This window comes from Apodemus sylvaticus, chromosome X (assembly GCF_947179515.1).
Source record: "Apodemus sylvaticus chromosome X, mApoSyl1.1, whole genome shotgun sequence".
NCBI classification, from domain to species: domain Eukaryota; kingdom Metazoa; phylum Chordata; class Mammalia; order Rodentia; family Muridae; genus Apodemus; species Apodemus sylvaticus.
This window is the reverse complement of record NC_067495.1, coordinates 134,691,387-134,715,514: the sequence shown is the minus strand read 5'-3', so window position 1 is coordinate 134,715,514 and position 24,128 is coordinate 134,691,387. Positions and strand designations below refer to the sequence as shown.

Sequence of the window (24,128 nt, the reverse complement as noted above, 5' to 3'; positions counted from 1 at the left end):
AGTGATGCATGCTTATGATCCCAGGATGTAAGATGATACCTATTTTCATGACCAGCTTATACTATAGATGAGAGACTATCTCCAAAGAATAGGATAGGCATGGAATGTAGATATGTAACCCCATCATTTGGAGGTTGAAGCAAGATTACAAGTTCAAGGACCACCTAGTTTAAGAGATGCTGTCTTTTAAAAAAAAATTAGGAAATCTTTCTCTGTGTTCTCTATCCTTGCCTCTCTGTGTCTCTACAGCCTCCATGCTGTGTGTTTGTGTGTGTGTGTGTGTGTGTGAAAATAAAAGAAAATTAAAAAATCTCTTTCCAAGGAGCCTTCCTGGGTCTGTGTAGCTTGATCAATAAGGTGCTTTCTAAACAATACTTCTCTAGAAATTCACTATATGGTAGAGGAAGGTAATAACAAATAAAGAGAAAAACATATTCATTTTCTCTCTCAGTCCCTTTCTTCTATGATGGGGGGTTAGGGGGGTCTTGCTTTGTGAGACTGGCCTCAAAACTCCCCCAGTGCTAGGATCACAGTGTGTGCAACCACTTGGGTCAGAGGCTAACCTCATTTTAAAGGCAATGGAATATAAGAAAAATCAGCACCTTGCAAAGACTGTATGTATCACAGTATGTATCCTTACTTTCAGTTTCTTTTTACAGCTTTCTTTTGCCCTCAGTTGCCTCATTATAGAAAATGAGAATGATGTAGTAGATGCAAGATGTAGAGAGCAAACACTAAACACACACATTTGCTCTTCTTCTCTACATGATCTCCTAAGCTGTCAACTTTTCCTCTCTCATTGTCAGCCTTTTCTAACAACCCCAATCATTGTGGACTCAGTTTATGTATCCCTCAAACCCACACTGAAATTGCTCCTTCCATGGTCAGATTTCCAATTATGTGGTTTGATCCTTTCGAAGGTCCCTAAAGATTATTTTTACTTGGAAGATACTTCAGTGGAAGCATAATTTAAGCAGAGACCTTTCTACTTCATTAGCCACATGAAAATTATACCGGTACTCAGGATAACAGAAACTAAAAGAACATCCTGTCAAATAAATGGACTCTCTCTGCCAGACATTATTTCCATACCCTCCTCCAAGCTGTATAACCTGCTTTCATGAGATGGGTAATTTGAGAGCTGTTTGTCGAGGTTGAACTGACCTGAAAACTTCTTCCCTACTAACTAGCTTTCATTGTGACAGAAGGTACTAGGCAAGCTTCTAGGGAGAAAAGTTTCAAAGATATACCTACAGCCAATTCTGCATGCTCCAATTACTGAACTGCCAGGTAATATGTACCCACTGGCAAGATAGTGGCATGAAAGTTATTGGAGCAACCAACTGCTTCTGGATTAGATTTGAGGCCTTCTCCACAGAAAGGAATTTAGGGCTGGTGTTATACAGATAGTCAGAAGCCCATTATGGCTAGAGAGGTCACAGGCCATGGAAGAAGGGGAATTTAAATGATATGCCGTTAAACTGCCTTCTAAATATTTATGTTTACATCCATAGATCAGTTCTGCCCTCAAACGTGACTGAAGAAGCTTCTGTCTACACTGGTCAGCAGTTAATCCAGAGGCCAAAATGCTGAGAATAACTGGCTATTGAGTGTCAAGCCTTAAATGGGACATCTATATCAACCCTTACCCCCAAGGGAGCATCAAAGAAGAGAAAAGAAAAGAAAAGAAAAGAATATAAGAGCCACAAGATAAAGGCAAGTGCTGTGAAATGCTGTCTTTGGAACATAACAGTCATGTATAACAAACCTCTCTGCAGCTATGATTAACTGCATAAGATCAAGTCAACAAAATCAGTCAACTTTTTATTAATTAGCACTAATTCCACTCAGTATGTTAATATCACACAAAAAAGGAGAGGGGACATGTTACAGGGCCTAGGAGGAGAAAGGGAAGAGCTGGGAATGTGCATTATCAGGTCTGTTGTTGACATGTGTGAAACTTTCAAATAATAAAAGATAATCTCCTTTTGATAGAGGGCTAATATCCAATATATATAAAGAACTCAAGAAGTTAGACTCCAGAAAACCAAACAACCCTATTAAAAAATGGGGTACAGAGTTAAACAAAGAATTCTCACCTGAATAACTTCGGATGGCAGAGAAGCATCTTTAAAAATGCTCAACTTCATTAGTCATTAGGGAAATGCAAATCAAAACAACCCTGAGATTTCATCTTACACCAGTCAGAATGGCTGAGATTAAAAATTCAGGAGACAGCAGGTGTTGGAGAGGATGTGGAGAAAGAGGAACACTCCTTCACTGCTGGTGGGGTTGCAAATTGGTACAACCACTCTGGAAATCAGTCTGGGGTTCCTCCGAAAACTGGGCACCTCACTTCCAGAAGATCCTGCTATACCACTCCTGGGCATATACCCAGAAGACTCCCCACCATGTAATAAGGATACATGTTCTACTATGTTCATAGCAGCCCTATTTGTAATTGCCAGATGCTGGAAAGAACCCAGGTATCCCTCAACAGAAGAGTGGATGCAAAAAATGTGGTATATCTACACAATGGAGTACTATTCAGCCATTAGAAACAACGAATTCATGAAATTCTTAGGCAAATGGATGGAGCTAGAGAACATCATACTAAGTGAGGTAACCCAGACTCAAAAGGTGAATCATGGTATGCACCCGCTAATAAGTGGATATTAACCTAGAAAACTGGAATACCCAAAACATAATCCACACATCAAATGAGGTACAAGAAGAAAGGAGGAGTGACCCCTGGTTCTGGAAAGACTCAGTGAAGCAGTATTTGGCAAAACCAGAACTGGGAAGTGGGAAGGGGTGGGTGGGAGGACAGGGAGAGAGAAGGGGGCTTACGGGACTTTCGGGGAGTGGGGGGGCTAGAAAAGGGGAAATCATTTGAAATGTAAATAAAATATATATCGAATAAAAAAAAAGCAAAAAAAAAAAAACTGTTGACTCATCATATTAAGCCTTTCAACAATCTCTTTCCAGTTTTTCATGGCATTCCAACCTCCCATTACCTAGCAAATTGGTCTTGGATTTGCTCAGACCATCTGAGCCCATAGACAACACATTCTCTTTTGTTTACTATCTGTCCTACTTTCTACTTTTTACACATTATGTTGACCTATTCTTCTGCTACTGTCCTCCAACTACTGGGATTACTAGTGTGTGTCACTATGCCCAACTCTGGTTTTCATCCATTGCATAAAGTTTACTTTCAGTCATATATTGCCCACCTCCACCCCATGTTGTCCTCATGATGTTGTCCTCATGAAGACTGAGTATGTATGACATCACAGGTTCCTTTCCCTTCAGCATAAACATTAGTATATGTAAAATATATTTTCTTTTCACCAGATATGTTCAGAGGCAGAAGCAGAGAAAGAGAGGGGGAAATAGCCCAAAAGAAATATCACTCAGTGTCATCAGTAGTGACAAAATAGCTTAACTTAAAAGAAAGTATCTTAACCCTTGGGGAAAACAAGCAGGAGGATCCAGAATTTAAAACTACCCTTGGCTATACAGCAACTTCAAGGCAAACCCAGGATACATGAGACTGTCTTGAAGCAGTAATAGCTAAATGGTATTTGTAGGAGGACGAGACAACCAAGGAGTAGAGGCCCTTCCTTGTGTATTCAAGATCCCAGGCCCAATCACCAGTGTGTCCCACCCCCAGCTAAAAATCAGAGAAAGTTATCAACCTTCAAGCTACGCTGAATGTATTTCCTGAAGTGCTTACCTAATCCACTGAAGGTTGGCTTCAGTTGTAGTCTCCAAATCATTATCCTCTTCCGAGGACCACTCAGTAGCTTTACTTTCCTAAATGAAATAGAAAATCAAATGACTTAAGCACAAAGAAGCCTATTCTGCATGGAGTTTTGCCATTTCCATCGTCATGGAATCACCATATCCACCTTTACATATGAAGCTTGCTTTCACCTAGTAATGTTGAACCTCATCGAACCAGATGGCAAAATCAGATTGATCTCTGTGAGTTCAATGCCAGCCTAGTCTACATAGCAAGTTGAAGGAAGCCAGGGCTATAAAGAAAGACTGTCTCCAAACCAAAAATGAAAAAGTAAAAGTACAAACTAGGAAGAAAATTGGTGCTATTCGACAAAAACAGCATCTTTCTATTACTTTAGCTATAGTCACAAATCCATCAGACACTTTTCCTTTCCCTTTTATCCTGACCTATTTCCATTTATGCCATAACTTTTTATACTTGCAAAAAAAGTGCATAAAATTTTATATAATCAGTCACTGTAATATTTGTAAAATTAAATACCTACAACCAAAAATGCTCTTTGGAATTAAAATTAGATGATGGTGATCTGTGCACCGGAAAAGATATGTCTATGAGACAGAATTGGCTTTAGAAAAGTGAAAAGTACATATAACAACGTTATATTTTTCCAGCTGGCAAGATGGCCCAGCAGGTATTTGCTGCATAAACACAAAGCAAACTTGATTCCCATAACCCACGGACAAGTAAAGAAGACAATAGACTCCACAAAATTGTACTCTGACCTACACACTACACACACACTTTCACTTTCTCTCTCTCTCTCCCTCCCTCCACACACATAATAGTATTTTTAATTTTTAAAAAATTTCACTCCCACTTGAAAGTCTATTACAGATGCAAACATTTTTCTGGGAGGATAAATTAGAAAAAAATTAATGCTGCACTTTCATAAAGAGAAATTAAGGATAATAGAATAAAGGTAGAGAATTTTCTTACACTTACTCTCTCTCTCTGTCTCTCTCTGTCTCTGTCTCTCTCTCTCTACACACACACACACACACACACACACACACACACACACAAATATACAATCAGCCTCAATATTGAGTTAAATAAAAGACAACTTGTTTACTACAACTCAACTGCTTTGCTCTTTACAATTGCATGGTGATTCCCAGCTATATAGTTGAGTTCAAGACAACTTGTATTACAGGAGACTCCATCTCAAACAAACAACAAACAAAAACAAAACAAAACAAAAAATGGGAAAAATTTTTCAGCCAAAACGTCAGTAGTGTTTAAGCATCATTTTTGTACCAAATACTGCCATCTTCTGGAAATACTGTGTCATAACATGTATTAGTCATCCCAAAGAAAATAAACTATTTTACAAATATAAAGCACATGAGAACAAAATGACAAATATAAAATGATAACTAAGTAACAAAGAACCTACTTTTGATCTGGTTTAATTAATTAATTATTCTTGGTCTTTATGCCAAAGGATCAAAATCTTTTTGTAAGCTAGCAATTCTTATAAGAGATATGTCTATGAGACAGAATTGACTTTAAAAAAGTGAGAAGTTCATATAGCAAAATTATATTTTTCCAGCTGGCAAGATGGCACCAATGACACAGCAACAAGGCAGAGGTAAAGACTTCTTTATGTATAATGTAGTATCCCATGTGATGTGTGAAATTATACAGGGACTCAGTTTTGTAGGGAATTTTATCTTTAGACCAATGGTTTTCAACAGGAAACCGGGAGCAGTACAGGGCAGAGTAAAAACGTGCAGCTGCTACAGGCATTCAAAAAGCCGGGTGTCCTGCGGTGCACAGGGATATGTGCATAACAGAGGAGTGAGAAGAATTGTGCTGTGCCCCCACACTTTTCAAGTGTCCCATCCAAAATTCATGTAGGTGAGAAACTGCTTATGATTGCTTACCCTTTGATTATAGCTCCGCTCTGTAAGGTATTTTATATGATTTCAATACACATTAAATATTCCCACCCAAGAAGGCATTGTCTCATGTAAACTGGGAGAAAAATATAACTATACTTGTCTGGGAATGTTACCAAAATTGACAGACATTTTCAAAAAGTCATAGCATTGGAAAAATAGCAGTATTGGGGCCAAAAATTTGCAATATTCTTATCTACCCACTATCACACTGACAATGACCATACACATAGACCAAACATAAAATGGATAAAATACAGAAAGGATATTTTATTAATAGTTACTACTATTTCTCCTTAATGTCATTATTTAACTAGTACTAGTTAAAATGAAATGCATAGACAAGTTTTGTTTTCTATTAACTATTAGTAGTATGGTAGAATAGCACTGGGAGAGTTGTAAAACATCTGTTATTAAAGGACATCAATCTGATAAGAGTTGAAAGCCCCTGACCCAATTTAGCTTCCTCGTTTTGTTAGAAAGAAACTGGGGCCCCAGGTAAATGGGAGAATGAACTTGCTTGGAGTCATATTAGTTTAAGGCAGGCCAGACCACAAATCTTCTGACTCTTCATCAGCTATTGGCCTATGCTGTCTGAATGTCAGAACTGCACTTTCCAATAAAAGTCATAAGGCTAACAGGTATATCCCAGTGTTACAAAGCATGCCTAGCACAGGCAAAGCCCTGAGTTCCATACTCCACACTAGAAAACAAACAGGCAGTTCTGTGAAAGTAGGTAGAGTCTCAGGCTAGCTCATAAGCGAAGCTTATTTAACTAGAATTTACAACAAAAATACATCGTTAGGATGAAGCAAATGTATCTTTGTTTGATAGTATGAAAACAGTAAGGCCCACATGGGTTCATAAACTGAAGCAGCGCACACAGGGACCTCAGGGGTCTGCAACATGCCCTCTGCATGTGCTATGGCTCACAGCTTGGTGTTTTGTGTGACCCCTAACAGTTGGAGCTGGACTCTTATCTCTGACTCTGACTCTTCTGTCTGCTCTTGGATTCTTTTCTTCCTATGGGGTTGCCTTGTTCAGCCTTAGTATCAGGGTTTTTGTCCTTCCTCATTGCGCCTTGTTTTGTGGTGTTTGTTGTCTCTTGGAGGCTTATTCCTTTCTAAAGAAAAAAAGGAGGAGTGGATCTGGTGGGGAGGGGACATCGGGTAGGGGAGGAACTGGGAGGAGAGGAGGAAGGGGAAACTGTGCACAATATAAGAGAAGAATCTATTTTCGATAATTTTTTAATGTTACAGTTATTTTTATTTGGTTGCATTTTTAATTATTTGGGAGGATAATACAAGCATACAACATAATTTTAAACAAATTCATCCCCTCCCCTCCCCTCTAACTCTTCCCATATTCCCTACCACCTTTCTCTCCAAACTTCATATATTTTCTCTCACTAAATGGACACTGTGTTAAAATAGGAGTACATGAAGTGCAGTATTTGTTTTTTTTTTTAAATAGGCTTTCACGATGTAGCTTAGGCTAGCCTCCAATTCATGACTGTCCTGTCTCAGACCTTTCAATGCTATAAAACAGTTTATAAAATAAAAGTATTATGAACACATGCATTTTCAACAAGCATTCAATGATTCTTAATAGACACTCAATATCCATAATTCATAATAGAAAGTAATGAAGGCAACGAATTTATAAGAATTCAAATATTTGTAATAAAAATAGTGTTTAGTCAAATAGTAATATAAATTATTCATCTTTCCTTTTGAATAAATGTATTATAAATTGTTTTGTATTATTTGAGAACATGTATCATTCTCTGAAGACATTGCATTTACAAAGATTCTTAAATAAAAGACAAAGTAAGAACAAGGCATAAGCCAGGTGGTGGTGGCACATGCCTGTAATCTCAGCACTCTGGGAGGCAGAGGCAGGCAGATTTCTGAGTTCGAGGCCAGCCTGGTCTACAGAGTGAGTTCCAGGACAGCCAGGGCTATACAGAGAAACCCTGTCTCGGGGGGCAGGGGGGGGGGGTGGAAACAGAAAAAAAGAGAAGAAGGCATGATGGTTCATAAGTTCATACTGATAACCCCAACACTTAGGAGGCTAAAGCAGAAATCACTACAAATCTAAGGCCAGACTATGCTGCAGCATTAGTTCCAAGCCAGCCCATCTTACAATGTGAAATTCTATCTCAACACTTCTCCTATCTCCAAAACAGCCAATACAAAACCTGAAAAAACTAATTGGACTTCATTCTCTGTGGCTGATATCTGCCTGATCAGGGTTTCAAGCTGCCAATCCCACCCAAGTTCAAAGACTATTGAGTCTAGATAGCAGGTGCAGGTAGCTGGCTGCATTAACGTCGCAGAAGTAGTCCTGGGTATACAGAGACTCAGGTAGTTGGGGGAATGTACCTGCTGCATGGCACTGACCTCCATTAAGCAGTTCAATATTTGTAAAGAATTTGGCTTTCAGTTTATGTCCCTTTGTCATCCTCATGTCACAATTACACCTACAACCCTCCATCCTATTTCTTGATTGCCTGTATACCAGAGGCACATGTAAGACTTTTCATGGTCCAAAGCAGGATAATACACTGTAATTTACCAAGTTACAGGGTCTAGAATCAATCCTTGTCCTGGGCCTGTGATGAACTTTTCTGTACTACGGGAAGTGTGGAAGACAGAGACAGGAATTGCACATGTGGAGGTCAATACCTTCACCAAAGGAACAGGTACTAGTCACATGTGGCACCTGAAGCTTGGGTCATACTAAGATAACCCTTCAGTAGTAATACATACTACACTTGAAACAGTCCATATAATGAAAAAATACTATACTTTTGTTCCCCCAAAATATCAAGCAAAGATAAAAAACAATATAAAAATAAGCAGTTTACTAAAACTTGAGAAAACAGAACCATCAGACAGAATATTCACTAGGAAAATTATATATAATGTATAATATATTAATTTTATACAGTATACATTATACTTATATATTTATAATCTAACATTATAAATTATGTATATGTACATATAATTTATAATTCTATTTTTATATATCATATGTCATACATATATTATGTGATCATCTCATTAGATGCTGAAAAAGCCTTTGACAAAATACAACTCAACTCTTCAGAGATAAAAAGAGCAATTCTCAAATTCATCTGGAATAACAAAAAACACAGGATAGCAAAAACTATTCTTAACAATAAAAGAACTTCGGGGGAATCAGTACTCAAGCAGTACTACAGAGCAATAGTGTTAATAACTTCTGGTTATCATCTGCACCCAGGATTGAACCTGTGCCACAGCACTCCATACCCAAACACCAAGTAGAGAGAGCTGGTCTCCCAGGAATGTGGAAACACCTGAGACCACAGGTAAGACCGCCACTTCTGTTCAGAGGGACCATCCTGGAACCCTCAGGACACAGGAACAAAGGAGCAGTATGGGACAGAATCCCTCAGGTTTCCATCTATACCCCAATACTGACCCTGTGACACAGTTCTCCATACCCAAATTCCTCCTGGAGAGAACTGATAACCCAGAAGTACTGACACACAGGGTTGCAGAAGGGACAAGTTCCATCAGAGAGAGCAAGACCATCTAACAGCAGAGATAACTAGATGGTGAGAAGCAAGGGCAAGAACATAAACAACAGAATCTGAAGTTACTTGGCATAATCAGAAACCAGTTCTCCCACCACAGAGAGCCCTGTATACCCCAATGCACAAGAAAAGCAAGAGTCTGGTTTAAAATCACATCTCATGATGATGATAGAGGATTTTAAGAAGGACATAAATAACTCCCTTAGAGAAATACAGGAGAACACAGATAAGCAGGCAAAAGTCCATAAAGAGGAAAGACAAAAATCCCTTAAAGAATTTCAAGAAAACAAAACCAAACAGGTGAAGGAATTGAACAAAACCATCCAGGATCTAAAAATGGAAGTAGAGCAGGGTGGTGGTGGTGCACGCCTTTAATCCCAGCACTTAGGAGGCAGAGACAGGCAGATTTCTGAGTTCAAGGCCAGCCTGGTCTACAGAGTCAGTTCCAGGACAGCCAGGGCTACAAAGAGAAACCCTGTCTGGAAAAAAAATGGAAATAGAAACAATAAAGAAATCACAAAGGGAGACAGCCCTGGAGATAGAGAACCTAAGAAAAAGATCAGGAGCCACAGATACAAGCATCACCAACAGAATACAAGAGATAGAAAAAAGAATCTCTCAGGTGCTGAAGATACCATAGAAAACAATGACACAACAGTCAAAGAAAATGCAAAATACAAAAATCTCCTAACCCAGAACATCCAGGAAATCCAGGTTACAATGAGAAGACCAATCTTAAGGATAATAGGTATGGAATAGAGTGAAGATTCCGACTTAAAGCACCAGTAAATATCTTCAACAAAATTATAGAAGAAAACTTCACTAACCTAAAGAAAGAGGTACCCATAAACATACAAGAAGCCCTACAGAACTACAAATAGATTGGAAGAGAAAAGAAATTCCTCCTGTCAAATAATAATCAAAACACCAAATGCACAAAACAAAGAATATTAAAAGTAATAACGGAAAAAGGTCAAGTAACATATAAAGGCAGACCTATCAGAATTATACCAGACTCGTCACTAGAGACGAGGAAAGCTAGAAGATCCTGAGCAGATATCTCACAGACCCTAAGAGACCACAAATGCCAACCCAGACTACCATAACCAGCAAAACTCTCAATTGCCATAGACAGAGAAACCAAGATATTCCATGACAAAATGAAATGTACACAATATTTTTCTACAAATCCAGACCTACAAAGGATAATAGATGTAAAACCCCAACACAGAGAGTGAAACTACACCCTAGAAAAAGCAAGAAGGTAAGCTTCTTTCACTAAACCTAAAAGAATATAACCACACAAACATAAAAATAACATCAAAAATAACAGGAAGGAACAATCACTATTCCTTAATATCTCTTAATATCAATGGACTCAATTCTCCAATAAAAATACAAACTAACAGACAGAATACTTAAACAGGACCCAGCATTTTGCTGCATACAGGAAATGCATCTCAGTGTCCAAAACAGACACTACCTCAGAGTAAAGGGCCAGAAAACAATTTACCAAGCAAATGGTCCCAAGAAACAAGCTGGAGTAGCCTTTCTAATATAAAATAAAATCAACTTTCAACCAAAAGTTATCCAAAAGGATAAGGAAGGACACTCCATAATCATCAATGGAAAAATCTACTAAGAAGAACTCTCAATTCTGAACATCTATGCTCCAAATGCAAAGACACCCACATTCATAAAAGCAACTTTACTAAAGCTCAAAGTACACATTGCACCTCATACAACAATAATGGGAGACTTCAACACCCCACTCTCATCAATGGACAGATCATGGAAACAGAAACTAAATAGAGACACATTGAAGCTAACAGAAGTAGTGGATTTAACAGTTATCTATATAACATTTCATCCTAAAACCAAAGAATATACCTTCTTCTCAGCACCTCATGGTACCTTCTCCAAAATTGCCCATTTAATTGGTCACAATGCAGGCCTCAACAGATACAAGAACGTTGAAATAATCTCATGCATAGATCACTACAGACTAAGGCTGGTCTTCAATAACTACAAAAACAATAGAAATCTCTCTCTCTCTCTCTCTCTCTCTCTCTCTCTCTCTCTCTCTCTCTCTCTCACACACACACACACACGCGCGCGTGCGCGCGCACGCGCACGCACACACACACACACACACATGCACAGACACATACACACACATGGAAGCTGAACAATGCCCTACTCAATGATTACTTGGTCAAGAAGAAATACAGAAAGAAATAAAGACTTTTTAGGATTTAATGAAAATGAAGGTGCAACATACCCGAACTTATGGGACACAATGAAAGCAGTGCTAAGAGAAAATATCATAGCTCTGAGTGCCTCCAAAAAGAAGCTGGAAAGTCTATACACTAGCAGCTTCACAGCACACCTGAAAGTTCTAGAACAAAATGAAGCTAATATACCCAAGAGGAGTAGATGGCAGGAAATAATCAAACTCAGGGCTTAAATCAATCAAGTAGAAACAGAAGGAACTATACAAAGCATCAAGTAAACCAACCAGGAGTTGCTTCTTTGAGAAAAATCAATAAGATAGAAAAATCTTTAGCTAGACTAACCAGAGGGCACAGAGACAGTATCCAAATTAACAAAATCAGAAGTGAAAAGGGAGATATAATAACAGAAACTTAGGAAATTCAAAAAACCATCAGATTCTACTACAAAAGCCTATCCTCAAAACAACTGGAAAATTTGGATGAAATGTACAATTTTCTAGACAGATACCAAATACCAATGTTAAATTTTGATCAGATAAATGGTCTAAACAGTCCATAGCCCCTAAAGAAACAGAAGCAGTCATTAAAAGTCTCCCAACCAAGAAAATTTCAGGACCAGATGGGTTTAGTATAGAGTTCTATCAGACCTTCAAAGAAGACCTAATACGAATACTCTTCAAACTATTATACAAAATAGAAACAGAGGGAACACTACCCAATTTATTCTATGAAGCCACAGTTATGCTGAGTATTTTCACTTGGAGATGGAATGGTTTCTGTCAAGAATCAGGAACTTTTCTAGCCCCCCACTCACCGAAAGTCCCGTAAGCCCCCTTCTCTCCCTCTGTACAGGCCTACCTGGCTCTTGAAAAAAAAATAACTTCTTGGGGATGGGGGGATCTGGGAAAGGGGAAATCATTTGGAATGTAAACAAAGAATATAGAAAATAAAAATATTTTTTAAAAAAAGAAAATAATCATAAAAAAAAGAATCAGGAAAACTGGAATACCCAAAACATAATCCACACATCAAATGAGGTACAAGAAGAAAGGAGGAGTGGCCCCTTGTTCTGGAAAGACTCAGTGAAGCAGTATTTGGCAAAACCAGAACGGGGAAGTGGGAAGGGGTGGGTGGGAGGACAGGGAGAGAGAAGGGGGCTTACGGGACTTTCGGGGAGTGGGGGGGCTAGAAAAGGGGAAATCATTTGAAATGTAAATAAATTATATCGAATAAAAAAATTAAAAAAAAAAGAAAATAATCATAAAAAAAAGAATCAGGAACTTATCAAAATTTCCTTTCATAGAGGACTTCACAAGAGATTTTTTTCTACTTCTATCATGTGTAATGTTCCAAATAGATTTTAAAAACTGGTTGAGTGCATATTACTTTTAGTTTCAGAAGATACTATGTATATTTAAGAGGCATTTAACTATTATAAATTATTTTGATGACTTAAAATGTCAATATTGAGTTATATATAAATTTTATTAGTTTAATAATATATATAAAGAGTTGGCATGGTCATGGCGTCTCTTTACAGCAAAGTACCCCTTACTGAAATAGCTAGTAACTACTAGACCTGGGCTAAAACCTGGGTCCTTGGGTCTAAAGAAATGGTTTAGTGGTTAAGAGCACTAACTGCTCTGCTAAGAACCTGCATGGTTGCTTACAATCATTGGTAATTATAGTTTTAAGAATCCAATGCTCCCTTCTGTCTTGCATGGAAACTGAACATACATGGTGCACACACATACATTCATGTAAAACACTTATACACATAAAGTATTTCCAAAACTACATGCGTCCTCTCATGACAGACAGATTGCTTTGTGAGATTCTTCACAGCTATCTCCTTGCTGGTCACATTTCTTTCAAATGGGTTTACATGTATTTTTCCAACTCTCCAAAACAGAAAAGTTTGGTAACTATTTGGTTTAATTGGCATCTGTTTTATTTAATTGTTTAATACTTGGGAAAATGTTAATAGTATAAACATAAGAAATCACAGACATGAAGAAAACCATAAAGCATGGGTTTCTGTCCCATGCAGCCTTGCATGTCTACACTGAACCTCACTGACTGAGTTCTACTTAAAGGCTGAGGACCATCTGATTTGCATTTCATAGCCCATCTGACAGAGCTTCAAGCTTGGTGCTTTCCTTGTCAGAACTAGACTAAAAATACAACCAATCATATTTGGATAAGTATTTGTTCCTTTGTCCAATTGCATGGTAATGATCTGGCTTCTTGACCAACATGCAATAAATACACATGCTCCACTATGTTCATAGCAGCCTTACTTATAATAACCAGAAGCTAGAAAGAACCCAGATGTCCCTCAACAGAGGAACGGATACATAAAATGTGGGAAATTTACACAATGAATTATTACTCAGCTATTAAAAATGATGACTTCATGTAATTTGCAGGCAAATGGATGGAACTTGAAAATATCATCCTGAGTGAGGTAACTCAGTCACAAAAGAATATGCATGGTATGTACTCACTGATAAATGGATATTAGCCCACAAGTTCGGAATAACCAAGATTCAATTCACAGACCATATGAAGCCCAAAAAGAAGGAAGACTAAAATGTGAATGTTTCAGTGCTTCTTAGAAGGGTGAACAAAATACTCACAGGAGGTAATATAGAATCAAAGTGTGGAGCAGACACTGAAGGAAAGGACATCCAGAGACCCCAAACCCCACACATACCTGGGGATCCATCCCATTTACATCCACCAAACCTAGATGCTATTGTGGATGCCAGGAAGTACTTGCTGACAGGAGCCTGATAGGGCTGTCTCCTGAGAGGCTCTGCCAGAGACAGAGACAGATGCTGGCAGCCAACCATAGGACTGAGTACAGAGCTCCCGATGGAGGAGTTGGAGAAGGGACTGCAGGAGCTGAGGGGGTTTGCAGCCCCATGGGGGGCGAGACAGTGTCAAAGAGCCAGACCCCCCCAGAGCTCCTGTGGACTGGACCACCAACGGAAGAATACACATGGAGGGACCCATGGCTCCAGCCACATATGTGGCAGAGGATGGCCTTGCTGGACATCAATGGGAGGAACAGCCCTTGGGCCTGAGGGTGTTCAATGCCCCAGTGTAGAAGATGGGAGTGGGTGGGTAAGGGAGCACCCTCATATAGGCAGGGGGGATGGGATGGGGGTTTCTGAAAGGGAAACCTGAAAAGGGGGAAACATTTGAAATGTAAAGAAAGAAAATATCCAATAGATAGATAGATAGATAGATAGATAGATAGATAGATAGATAGGTAGATAGATAGATAGATAGAACTTCTGGGGGAATCACCTTCCCTGACATCAAGCTGAACTACAAAGCAATAGTGATTAAAAAAAAAAAAAAAACGATAACAACAACAACAAAAACCACATGGTACTGGTACAGAGACAGATGGGTAGATCAATGGAATAGAACTGAAGACCCAGAAATGAACCCACTCACCTATGGTCACTTGATCTTTGACAAAGGAACTAAAACCATCCAGTGGTAAAAGGACAGCATTTTCAACAAATGGTGCTAACTCAACTGGAGGTCAGCATGTAGAAGACTACAGAAGACTGACACATCCTTATCTCCTTGTACAAAGCTCAAGACCAAGGGGAGCAAGAACCTCCACACAAAACCAGATATGCTGAAATTAATAGGAGAGAAAGTGGGAAAGAGCCTCAAACACATCAGCACAGGGGAAATTTTCCTGAACAGAACACCAATGGCTTATGTTCTAAGATCAACAATTCACAAATGGGACCTCACAATATGACAAAGCAAAAGACACTGTCAATAGGACAAAACAGCAATCTACATATCAGGAAAAGATTTTTACCAACCCTCTATCCAATAGAGGACCAATATCCAATATATACAAAGAACTCAAGTTAGACTTGAGTTAGAACCAAATAACCCTATTTAAAAATGTGGTACCAAGCTGAACAAAGAATTCTCAACTGAGGAATACCGAATGGTTGAGAAGCCCCTAGAAAATGTTCAACATTCTTAGTCATCAGGGAAATGCAAATCAAAACAACCCTGAGATTCCATATTACACCAGTCAGAATGGCCAAGGTCAAAAACTCAGATGCTGGAGAGGATATGGAGAAAGAGGAACTATCCTCTGTTCCTGGTAGGATTGCAAGCTGATACACCCACTCTGAAAATAAGTCTGAGTTTCCTTATAAAATAGGACATAGTACTATCGGAAGATCCAGCTATACTACTGCTGGGCGCCAACATATAAGAAGGACAATGCTTCACTATGTTCATAGCTGCATTATTTATAACAGCCAGAAGCTTGAAACACCCCAAATGTCCCTCAACAGAGGAATGGATACAGAAAATATGGCACATTTGCACAATGGAATATAACTCAGCTATTAAAAGCAATGACTTCATTAAATTCACAGGCAAATGGATGGAACTAGGAAGTATCATTCTGAGTGAGGTAATGCAGACATAAAAGAACACATGTATTCACTGATAAGTGGATATTAGGAAAAAAGCTCAGAATACCCAGGATTCAACCCACAAACCATATGGAGTTTAAGATGGAAGACCAAAGTGTGGATGCTTCAATCCTACATAGAAGGAGGAACAAAATAATCACAGGAGGTAGAGGGAGGGTAGGACTTGGGAGGGAGGGAGAGAGGGGAGGGAGGGAAAATGGGGGGGGGGCAAGATCAGAAAATTGAATAGAAATATGTAGCAGTGGGGGATGGGGAACTGGGGGCAGCCTCTAGAAAGTCCCAAACACCAGGGATGTGAGAGGCTCCCAGGACCCAATGGGGATGACATTAACAGAAATACCCAATAAAGGGGAAATAGAACCTGTAGAGACCACCTCCAGTAGATGGACAGGGCTCACAGTTAAGGGATGGGGCTACTCTCCCATCTCTAAATTTTTAACCCAGAATTGTTCCTGTCCAGAAGAAAGACCAAGACAAAAAAAAATGGAGCAGAGGCTGAGGAAAGGGCATCCAGAGGCTGCCCCACCAAGGGATCCATCCCATCTGCAGACATCAAACCCTGGCACTATTGCTGATGTCAAGAAGTGCTTGCTGACAGGAACCTGATAAGGCTGTTCCCTGCGAGGCTCTGCCAGAGCCAGACCAATACAAACGCAGATACCCACAGCCAACCATCAGACTGAGCACGGGACCTCAATGGAAGAGGTAGAGGAAGTACTGAAGGAACTGAAGGGGACTGCAACTCCATAGGAAGAACAATATCAACTAGCCAAACCACACAGTTCCCAGTGACTAAACCACCAACCAAAGAATATTTATGGAGGGATCTATGACTATTGCTGCATATGTAGCAGAGGATGGCCTTGTTGGACATCAAAGGGAGAAGTCATTGGTCCTGAGAAGGCTGGATAGATACCCCAGTGTAGGGGAATGCTACAGAGGTGAGGCAGAAGTGGGTGAGTGAATAGAGGAATACCCTAATAAAGGCATAGGGGAAGGGGCAGAGGGAGTATGGGATGGGGGTTTGTGAAGGGGAAACTGGGAAGGGGATAGCATTTGAAATGTAAAGGAATAAAATGATTAATAAAATATATATTAACTTTATATAGTATATAATTATATATTTATAATTATAAATTATTTATATTTACATATAATTTATAATTATAATTATTATATATCATATATTATACATCATATGTTACATATATTTTTTAAAATTTAATTTCATGGTTTATTTATTCACTTTACATCCTACTCACTGCCCTACTCCAGATCATCCCCTCCCACAATCCTTCCCCCACCCTTTGTCCCCCATCCCTTTCTCCTCTGAGTGGGTGGGATGGCCCCCCCATGAATATCCCCCCCACCCTGGAACTTCAGGTCACTGAGAGGACAGGTGCTTCCCACTGAGGTCATACAAAGCAGCCCAGCTAGAAGGAAATATCCTATGTTTAAGCAACAGCTTTAGGATAGCCTGTCTCCAGGTGTTCGGGACCCACATATTAATCACACCAACTCTATAAAATTTTCTGCTCCTTTACATTTTCTGAAAAGAATTAAATGATATGAGATGTAAAGCAGATACCATGGTGCACAGCCATAATCCCAGCTCTTAAGAGATGAAGGGAAGAGAATGCTCAAGGACAGATGTGGTACCGCAGACAATGGAGGGAGAAGGAAAGGAGTGGAAAGGGGTGGAAGGGGAAGAGAAAGGAAGGGGCAGTAAGAGAGAGAAAGATAAAGAGAGAGGCAGATTGATTAAAGAAGGAACTAGGGCCTAATACATGCTCTAATCTCATCACTACACTTTTAAGGTTATGAAAGGTTCAGCTTTAATATTAAATAAATGGCGTTATGTGCCTGATTTAGAAAATAATAAGGTGAGTGCATGCCATACTTGCCTCAAATTTCACAGAATATGTGTACACCACAGTCAAAATCTCTGTATCTTCTTCAGGAATTTCCATAGGGGGTTCATTGCAAGTCAGGTGGTCTTCATCTGAATGTTTATAGCTAATAAAAGAGAAAAATTGGGAGGGATTTTGTACATGAAACTGATATAAAATTTTCAATTCATTGTTATTTAGATACATAATAGCAGTCTAGACAAACAGCTTCCTCTTATGTTCCTTATTTAAAACTCTATTTAAACTCACTATCTTTCTGCTTCCACCTCATGACTTTAAATTTTTGGATTACAAGACTGAATACCATATCCATCTATAGTTCTTCATTATTTAAAATACCTTTATTTCTAAATGTTCCCAGCACTCAAATGGAACTCTATATACTACCTAAAACTTTACACTTAAGAACATTCCTTTTGCTTGTGAATAGAAAGAAAATAAATTTTAGCAATTCTTATTTTTCCTCGAAGTTCTTCAGTGCAGTATCATGTAACTTTAACTGTAGGTATAGAATATTAAGTACATGAAGAAGAAATTGTATTTGTAAGCACCAAGGCATGTAAGAACCTACTATGTAGAAAGCACCAAACTTAGCAATGAAAGATATTGCTCATATATATTACTAATGGCAGTGTAAATTAGTTTGGCTGTCATAAAAAAGTGAATAGAGGTTTGTATATGATTCACCCACCTAACTTCTGGGTATGTCAACTGGAGGTAAATGAACAATTCATTAGGAATGGACTAGGACTCAGAATACAATGGCACATCTCTAATTTTTCAGCCTCTTTAAAATTAGTCTCCAGACTCTTCTTACATATGTCTAGGGATAAAGTACTCAATAATTCTTGAGGTTGCTTATTCAGCTGTGAAGAGCCCTGATTATTAGCAGATAATACCTGACACTTTCCTAAAAAAAATCTATTGATACTAAAGCTTCCCTCTTAAGAAAAACAAATCAAAATATATTTATATTAACCCCTTTATACTAAAACAGCAACGAAATGAAGAGTTAGAACACTCTCAATAAATCTATTCTTTTTACTTCTTCCTCACATTGTGTGATATTCAGCTCTTAGCAGACAGATTACAGATAACAAATGTACTATGTGATATAATATCACTTAGGTATCTTAAAGGTAAAAACTATCAAGTTAGAAATCTACATTTTTAAACCCATTTTTAAATCATTAGAAGTACTTTGTGGATCTGACATGCCTCCTAGAGAAACCTGCCAAATATGACGACATCAAGAAGGTGGTAAAGCAAGCATCCGAGGACCCACTAAAGGGCATCCTGGGCTACACAGGGGACCAGGTTGTCTCCTGCGACTTCAACAGCAACTCCACCTTTGACGCTGGGGCTGGCATTGCACTCAATGACAACTGTGGAAAGCTCATTTCCTGGTATGACAATGAATGCAGCTACAGCAACAGGGTGGTGGGCCTCAGGCCTCCATGGCCTCCAAGGAGTAAGAAGCCCTGGACCGCCCACCCCAGCAAGGTCACTGAGAGCAAGAGAGCAGCCCTCCCTTGGTTGCTGAGGAGTCCCTGTCCCAACTTGGTGCCCAACACTGAGCATCTCCCTCACAATTTTCGTCCCAGATCCCCATAATAACAGCAGGGGCCTAGGGAGCCCTTCCTGCTATCTTAAGTACCGTCAATAAAGTTTGCTGCACCCACCAAAATAAAAGAAACCCTATTCTTACCTTTTGGGATCAATTCTGGAACTAATCAGCTTTGCAACCTTGCTGGTGTCACTTTCTACGTGATATGTAATAGTAATGTCAAGGTGGTTGAAGAGGTACAAACTATTATTTTTGTTGAATTCAGGCTGTAAAAAGATAAAAGAATTTTGAAACTTTGAATTTTTCCTAGAAACTACAAAATACAAAACCTGATGATGGAATAAAAAATGGATACACTAATACTTTTTTTTTAAATATCCTGTGGACATGGAGAGAGAGTTCATCAGGAAAGAGCACTTGGTCTTGCCGAGGAGCGGGGTTTACTCCCCAACATCCACATGATATTTTATAACCTACTCTAACTCTAGTTCCAGGGGACCTGATGCTCTTTTCTGACCTTTACACACATCAGGCATCCATATAGCACACTAACATACACATAGGCAAAACACAAATACACCTAAATTTCTTAAGCATATGAAGAGTAACTATGTTTCTATAAGTTTAAAACCACAACCATGAATATTTGGCCTAATAATTAAAGTATTAGTTAACTCTGCATTAAACAGTTGTTAAAGGAATAATATTGTAAAACTGTAATACTTATAGATATGTCATTTTTTAAGTTTTTATCACACAAGGATACAGAGTAATAAAATTAAGTAATAAAGTATCAATAGATTCAAACATATTTTTTAGAGGCTAAGACAAAAGAACAGACTCCAATTCCAGACTGGCCTGGGCTAGAATGAGAGCCTTTCTTAAAAAGAAATAAGTCATCAATGTATAAAGTTTAACCATGAGTTTAGCCTTCAGTCATAAGAGAAACTTCCTTCTGCAGCAAATGGGAACAAATACAGAGATCCACAGCAAGACATTATACAGAAAAACCATGGAATACTCACCTGTAAATGTAATGTTTCCATCAAATCCCTACCCCCAAAGCTCAGAGAACATCACAGAAGAGGAGGCAAAAAGAGTGTAATAAAAACCAGAGGGGATAGAGGCCAATAGAAGAACAAGGTTCTCTAAATCAACTGAGCAAAGCTCATAGGAACTCACAGAGACTGAGGCAACAAGCACAGGACCTGCACGAGTCTGCAGCAGTTCCCCTGTGAATGGATTATAGCGCCCAGGTCAGTGCTTTTATGGGATTCCTGTGTGGGAATGAGTAGGTCTCGGATTCTTGTGTCTTCTCTTATTTCACTCTGTTGATTTGCCTTGTCCAATTTCTATGTGATGGTTTTTGTTTTGTCTATTTATATTTTATTCTGTGTTTTGCTGTTATCTCTTAGAAGCCTGCTCTTTTCTAACAGAGAGAGAAAAAGGGAATGGATCTGTATGAGAAGAAATGTGGGGAAGAATAGAGAGGATCAAAGAGAAGGGACCTGTAATCAAGAGATGCTGCATGAGAAAAGTCTATGTTCAATAAAATGGAAGTGGGGAAGAAGAGGAGGAGAAGGCAGAAATATTATGAGTTCAAACGACATCTCAGCTACATAGCAACTTGGGCTTAGGCCAAACTTCACAAAATCTTGTCTCAAACCTTTACTGATAAACCATAAAAGAAATTAATTCTTTGGTACCATATAATTTTAGCATTCATTAAAGAGAAAAGCATGTTTTAAAACTAACAAAATTGATGTGCTTAATTATTTTTACACAGAGAATTAAAAACTTGGCACACTGTTGACACTTTAGAAAATAATATCTTCAGCGTTTCCCAGCATTCGGCAATATTTTGATTTTATAATCAACACTAAGTATGCCACATCACATAAATATGGAATATGAAATGCCATACATATGTTAAATGCTGTTTTGGAAACTATGGGTAATCCTACACTAATTCCAAGCCAAAATCCATGTACTAGGGGTTTGTTTTGTTATTTTATGAAATGTAAATCAGCAACTCAAAGCACACATTTTTCAATTCAGTGTCTTGTATAGCACAGACTGGACTCCCCCTTATTGTATGACAAAGGAATACCCTGATCCTCCTACCTCTAGCTCTCATATACTGGAATTATATGTCTATGTCACAATGCTGAGTTTGAGGGGTGGAAATCAAGCCAAGGGCTTCATGCATGCTAGGCAAGTACTCTACTAAGTCACATCTCCAGATCCTCAAACAGTAAGTGTTTTAATCAAACATTCTAACACTGTATAATCCAAAGATATACTACTTTGATACTTACATGCTGAAGAATGATTATAGGAAAAGAAAGTCTTTGTTTTCTATAGTTAAACCATTATGGTTTAAGAGTTTTTATTACATTTTTATATATTCTGTGTATCGGGGCCAGGGTAGAGTGTACACATTCCACAGGAGCTGTGTGAAAATTCCAGGTCATCGTGGGTGTTTTCAACATTATAATCCTTGGGTTATGGCTGTAGCTCCTTTGTAGAGTTCTTGCCTCATACGCACAAAGTGTTGGGTTTGACCCCAAACACTACACAAACCTGATACAGTGGAACACATCTATAATCCCACCTTTTGGAAAGAAGGCAGGAGAACAGAAGTCTGAAGTCAAGAATGACTACACAGTGAGCTGAAGGCAAGTTTGGGATGCATGTGACCCTGTCTAAAACAAACAAGCACTCACATTCCAGTCACTTGAGTTTCATTTGAGTACAAAGATTTCAATGGCAACTCCCTGCAGAATTTTTCCAAGACATTTTTATAAATATCATTCATAAAACTTTGTTTGATTATATTGTCATTATAATACACTTATATTCCCTTGAGTACTTAGGTCTCTTTTTAGATTGCTACTGTGCTGTTTTTAGTATACCTCTTAAAAAGGAAAAAGAAAAGTTAAAAAAAAAAACCAGACATGTGGCACACATCTGCAATCACACCTGCAATGCTAGCACTTAAGAGGCTGAGACAAGAAACTCCCCATGAGCTCCTGGCTAGCCTAGGCTACACAGTGGGTTCCAATTCAACCTGTCTCAACAAAATAAAAACGTAAAAACTAGGCAAATAATACAAGAGTTACAGGAAAGTCCCCAGAATAGTACATGAATGACCAAACTTTTCTATAAACTACCCTTCATACCAAAAAGAAACACGAGTGCTAACAACTCTACAAATCAAGGCAGAAACTTAGCTGTTTTTCTATGCTCGACTTTGCCCTTGCCCTTCATCCCTAACCATTGCTCAAAGTTTCAACACATAATATATATTAAAAGTTGACATATGCAGTGTATACCTATAATGCAGTGTGTACCCAGTACTCAGAAGCAAAAGACCAACTCAGGCTACATGAGATGCTGTCTTAAAGAAAGGAAGGGAAGGGATGGAGGAAGGAAGGGCAGAGAGAAGGAAAGAGAGAAAGAAAAAGAGAGAAAGAAAAAAGACAAGGAGTCAAGGGGAAGGGAGGGGAGTGGTGGGAGGGAGGGAGAATAGAAATAGTTTGGGTGCCAATAAGACCCACTCAAAAAACAAAACTAGGACCTTGAAACTAAGCAGGCTACCAAAAGAGAAGCATAGACACTAACACAACTCCAAAACCTTTGACCTATATAATCTGTCCTGTCTGTAAGTTATGTGAGAACAATGGTGGCCCAGATCTTATGAGAATAACCAACCAATTTTCTGATTTGACTTAATGAACACTCTGTAAGACAGGATCCATGCCCAACACTGCTTGGGTAAGGAAGAACCAGAGACTAGATAGTTCAGACACCGAGGGCAAAACCAAGCACTACTAGTGTAAAAAATATAGTGTCAATAAAATGACAATGATATTCTGCTATACTCCTAGATTAGTGCCTTGCTCAGTAATAATCAGAGAAGCTGTCTCCTGCAGTAGATGGAAACAAATACAGAGAACCAGAAGCAGACATACTGTTGCATTGATTTCTTTTCAAGCCTATTTCTTTGACTTAGCTGTCCCATTAATATTTTTTTTTTTGGTTTTTTGGATTTTTTTTTCCAGACAGGGTTTCTCTATGTAGCCCTGGCTGTCCTGGAACTCACTCTGTAGACCAGGCTGGCCTCGAACTCAGAAATCTGCCTGCCTCTGCCTCCCAGAGTGCTGGGATTAAAGGTGTGCACCACCACTGCCCAGCTCCATTAATATTTTCTAAATGAGTAAAATAGAAATTAAAACTTAAGTTAACTTGTACTCGTGTTGTAAGTTGGCAATACTCACATTAATCAAGCAAGAACCTCTCACTTCGTCACTTGGGACATTAAAGCATCCTATTGGGAATCCTGACACGCAATGGTGTTCTTTATCTTCCGTGTCATAACACCATATTATTCCTGTGTTATCAATAACCCTAAATAAGAATAATTTTAAATAAAAGGATTAATAAACATTTCATATTGAAAAACATTAAAGTTACTTTACACATATTTAAGTTCAATTATAATCAAATTCATATCACAAAAATAGAACATAATTTATATGTCAATTAAATTACTCTTAGGGGCTGGAGAGATGATTCAGTGGTTAAGAGCACTGACGGTTCTGAGAAAACCCAGGCTCAAATCCTAGCACCCAC

The 24,128-nt window shown here is 38.6% G+C and overlaps 1 protein-coding gene across 1 annotated transcript in view; it reads right to left on the bottom strand.

Moving 5' to 3' along the window:
* LOC127674700 (transmembrane 9 superfamily member 2-like) overlaps positions 1 to 24,128 on the bottom strand; it is a 79,159-nt gene that overhangs the window by 43,589 nt on the left and 11,442 nt on the right. The window contains exons 6-9 of the mRNA XM_052170351.1: positions 23,774 to 23,903; positions 19,635 to 19,759; positions 17,921 to 18,032; positions 3,740 to 3,819 (exon numbers count right to left, since the gene is read on the bottom strand). Coding sequence (XP_052026311.1) covers positions 3,740 to 3,819; positions 17,921 to 18,032; positions 19,635 to 19,759; positions 23,774 to 23,903 — 447 coding nt within the window. The remainder of the gene's footprint in view (positions 1 to 3,739; positions 3,820 to 17,920; positions 18,033 to 19,634; positions 19,760 to 23,773; positions 23,904 to 24,128) is intronic.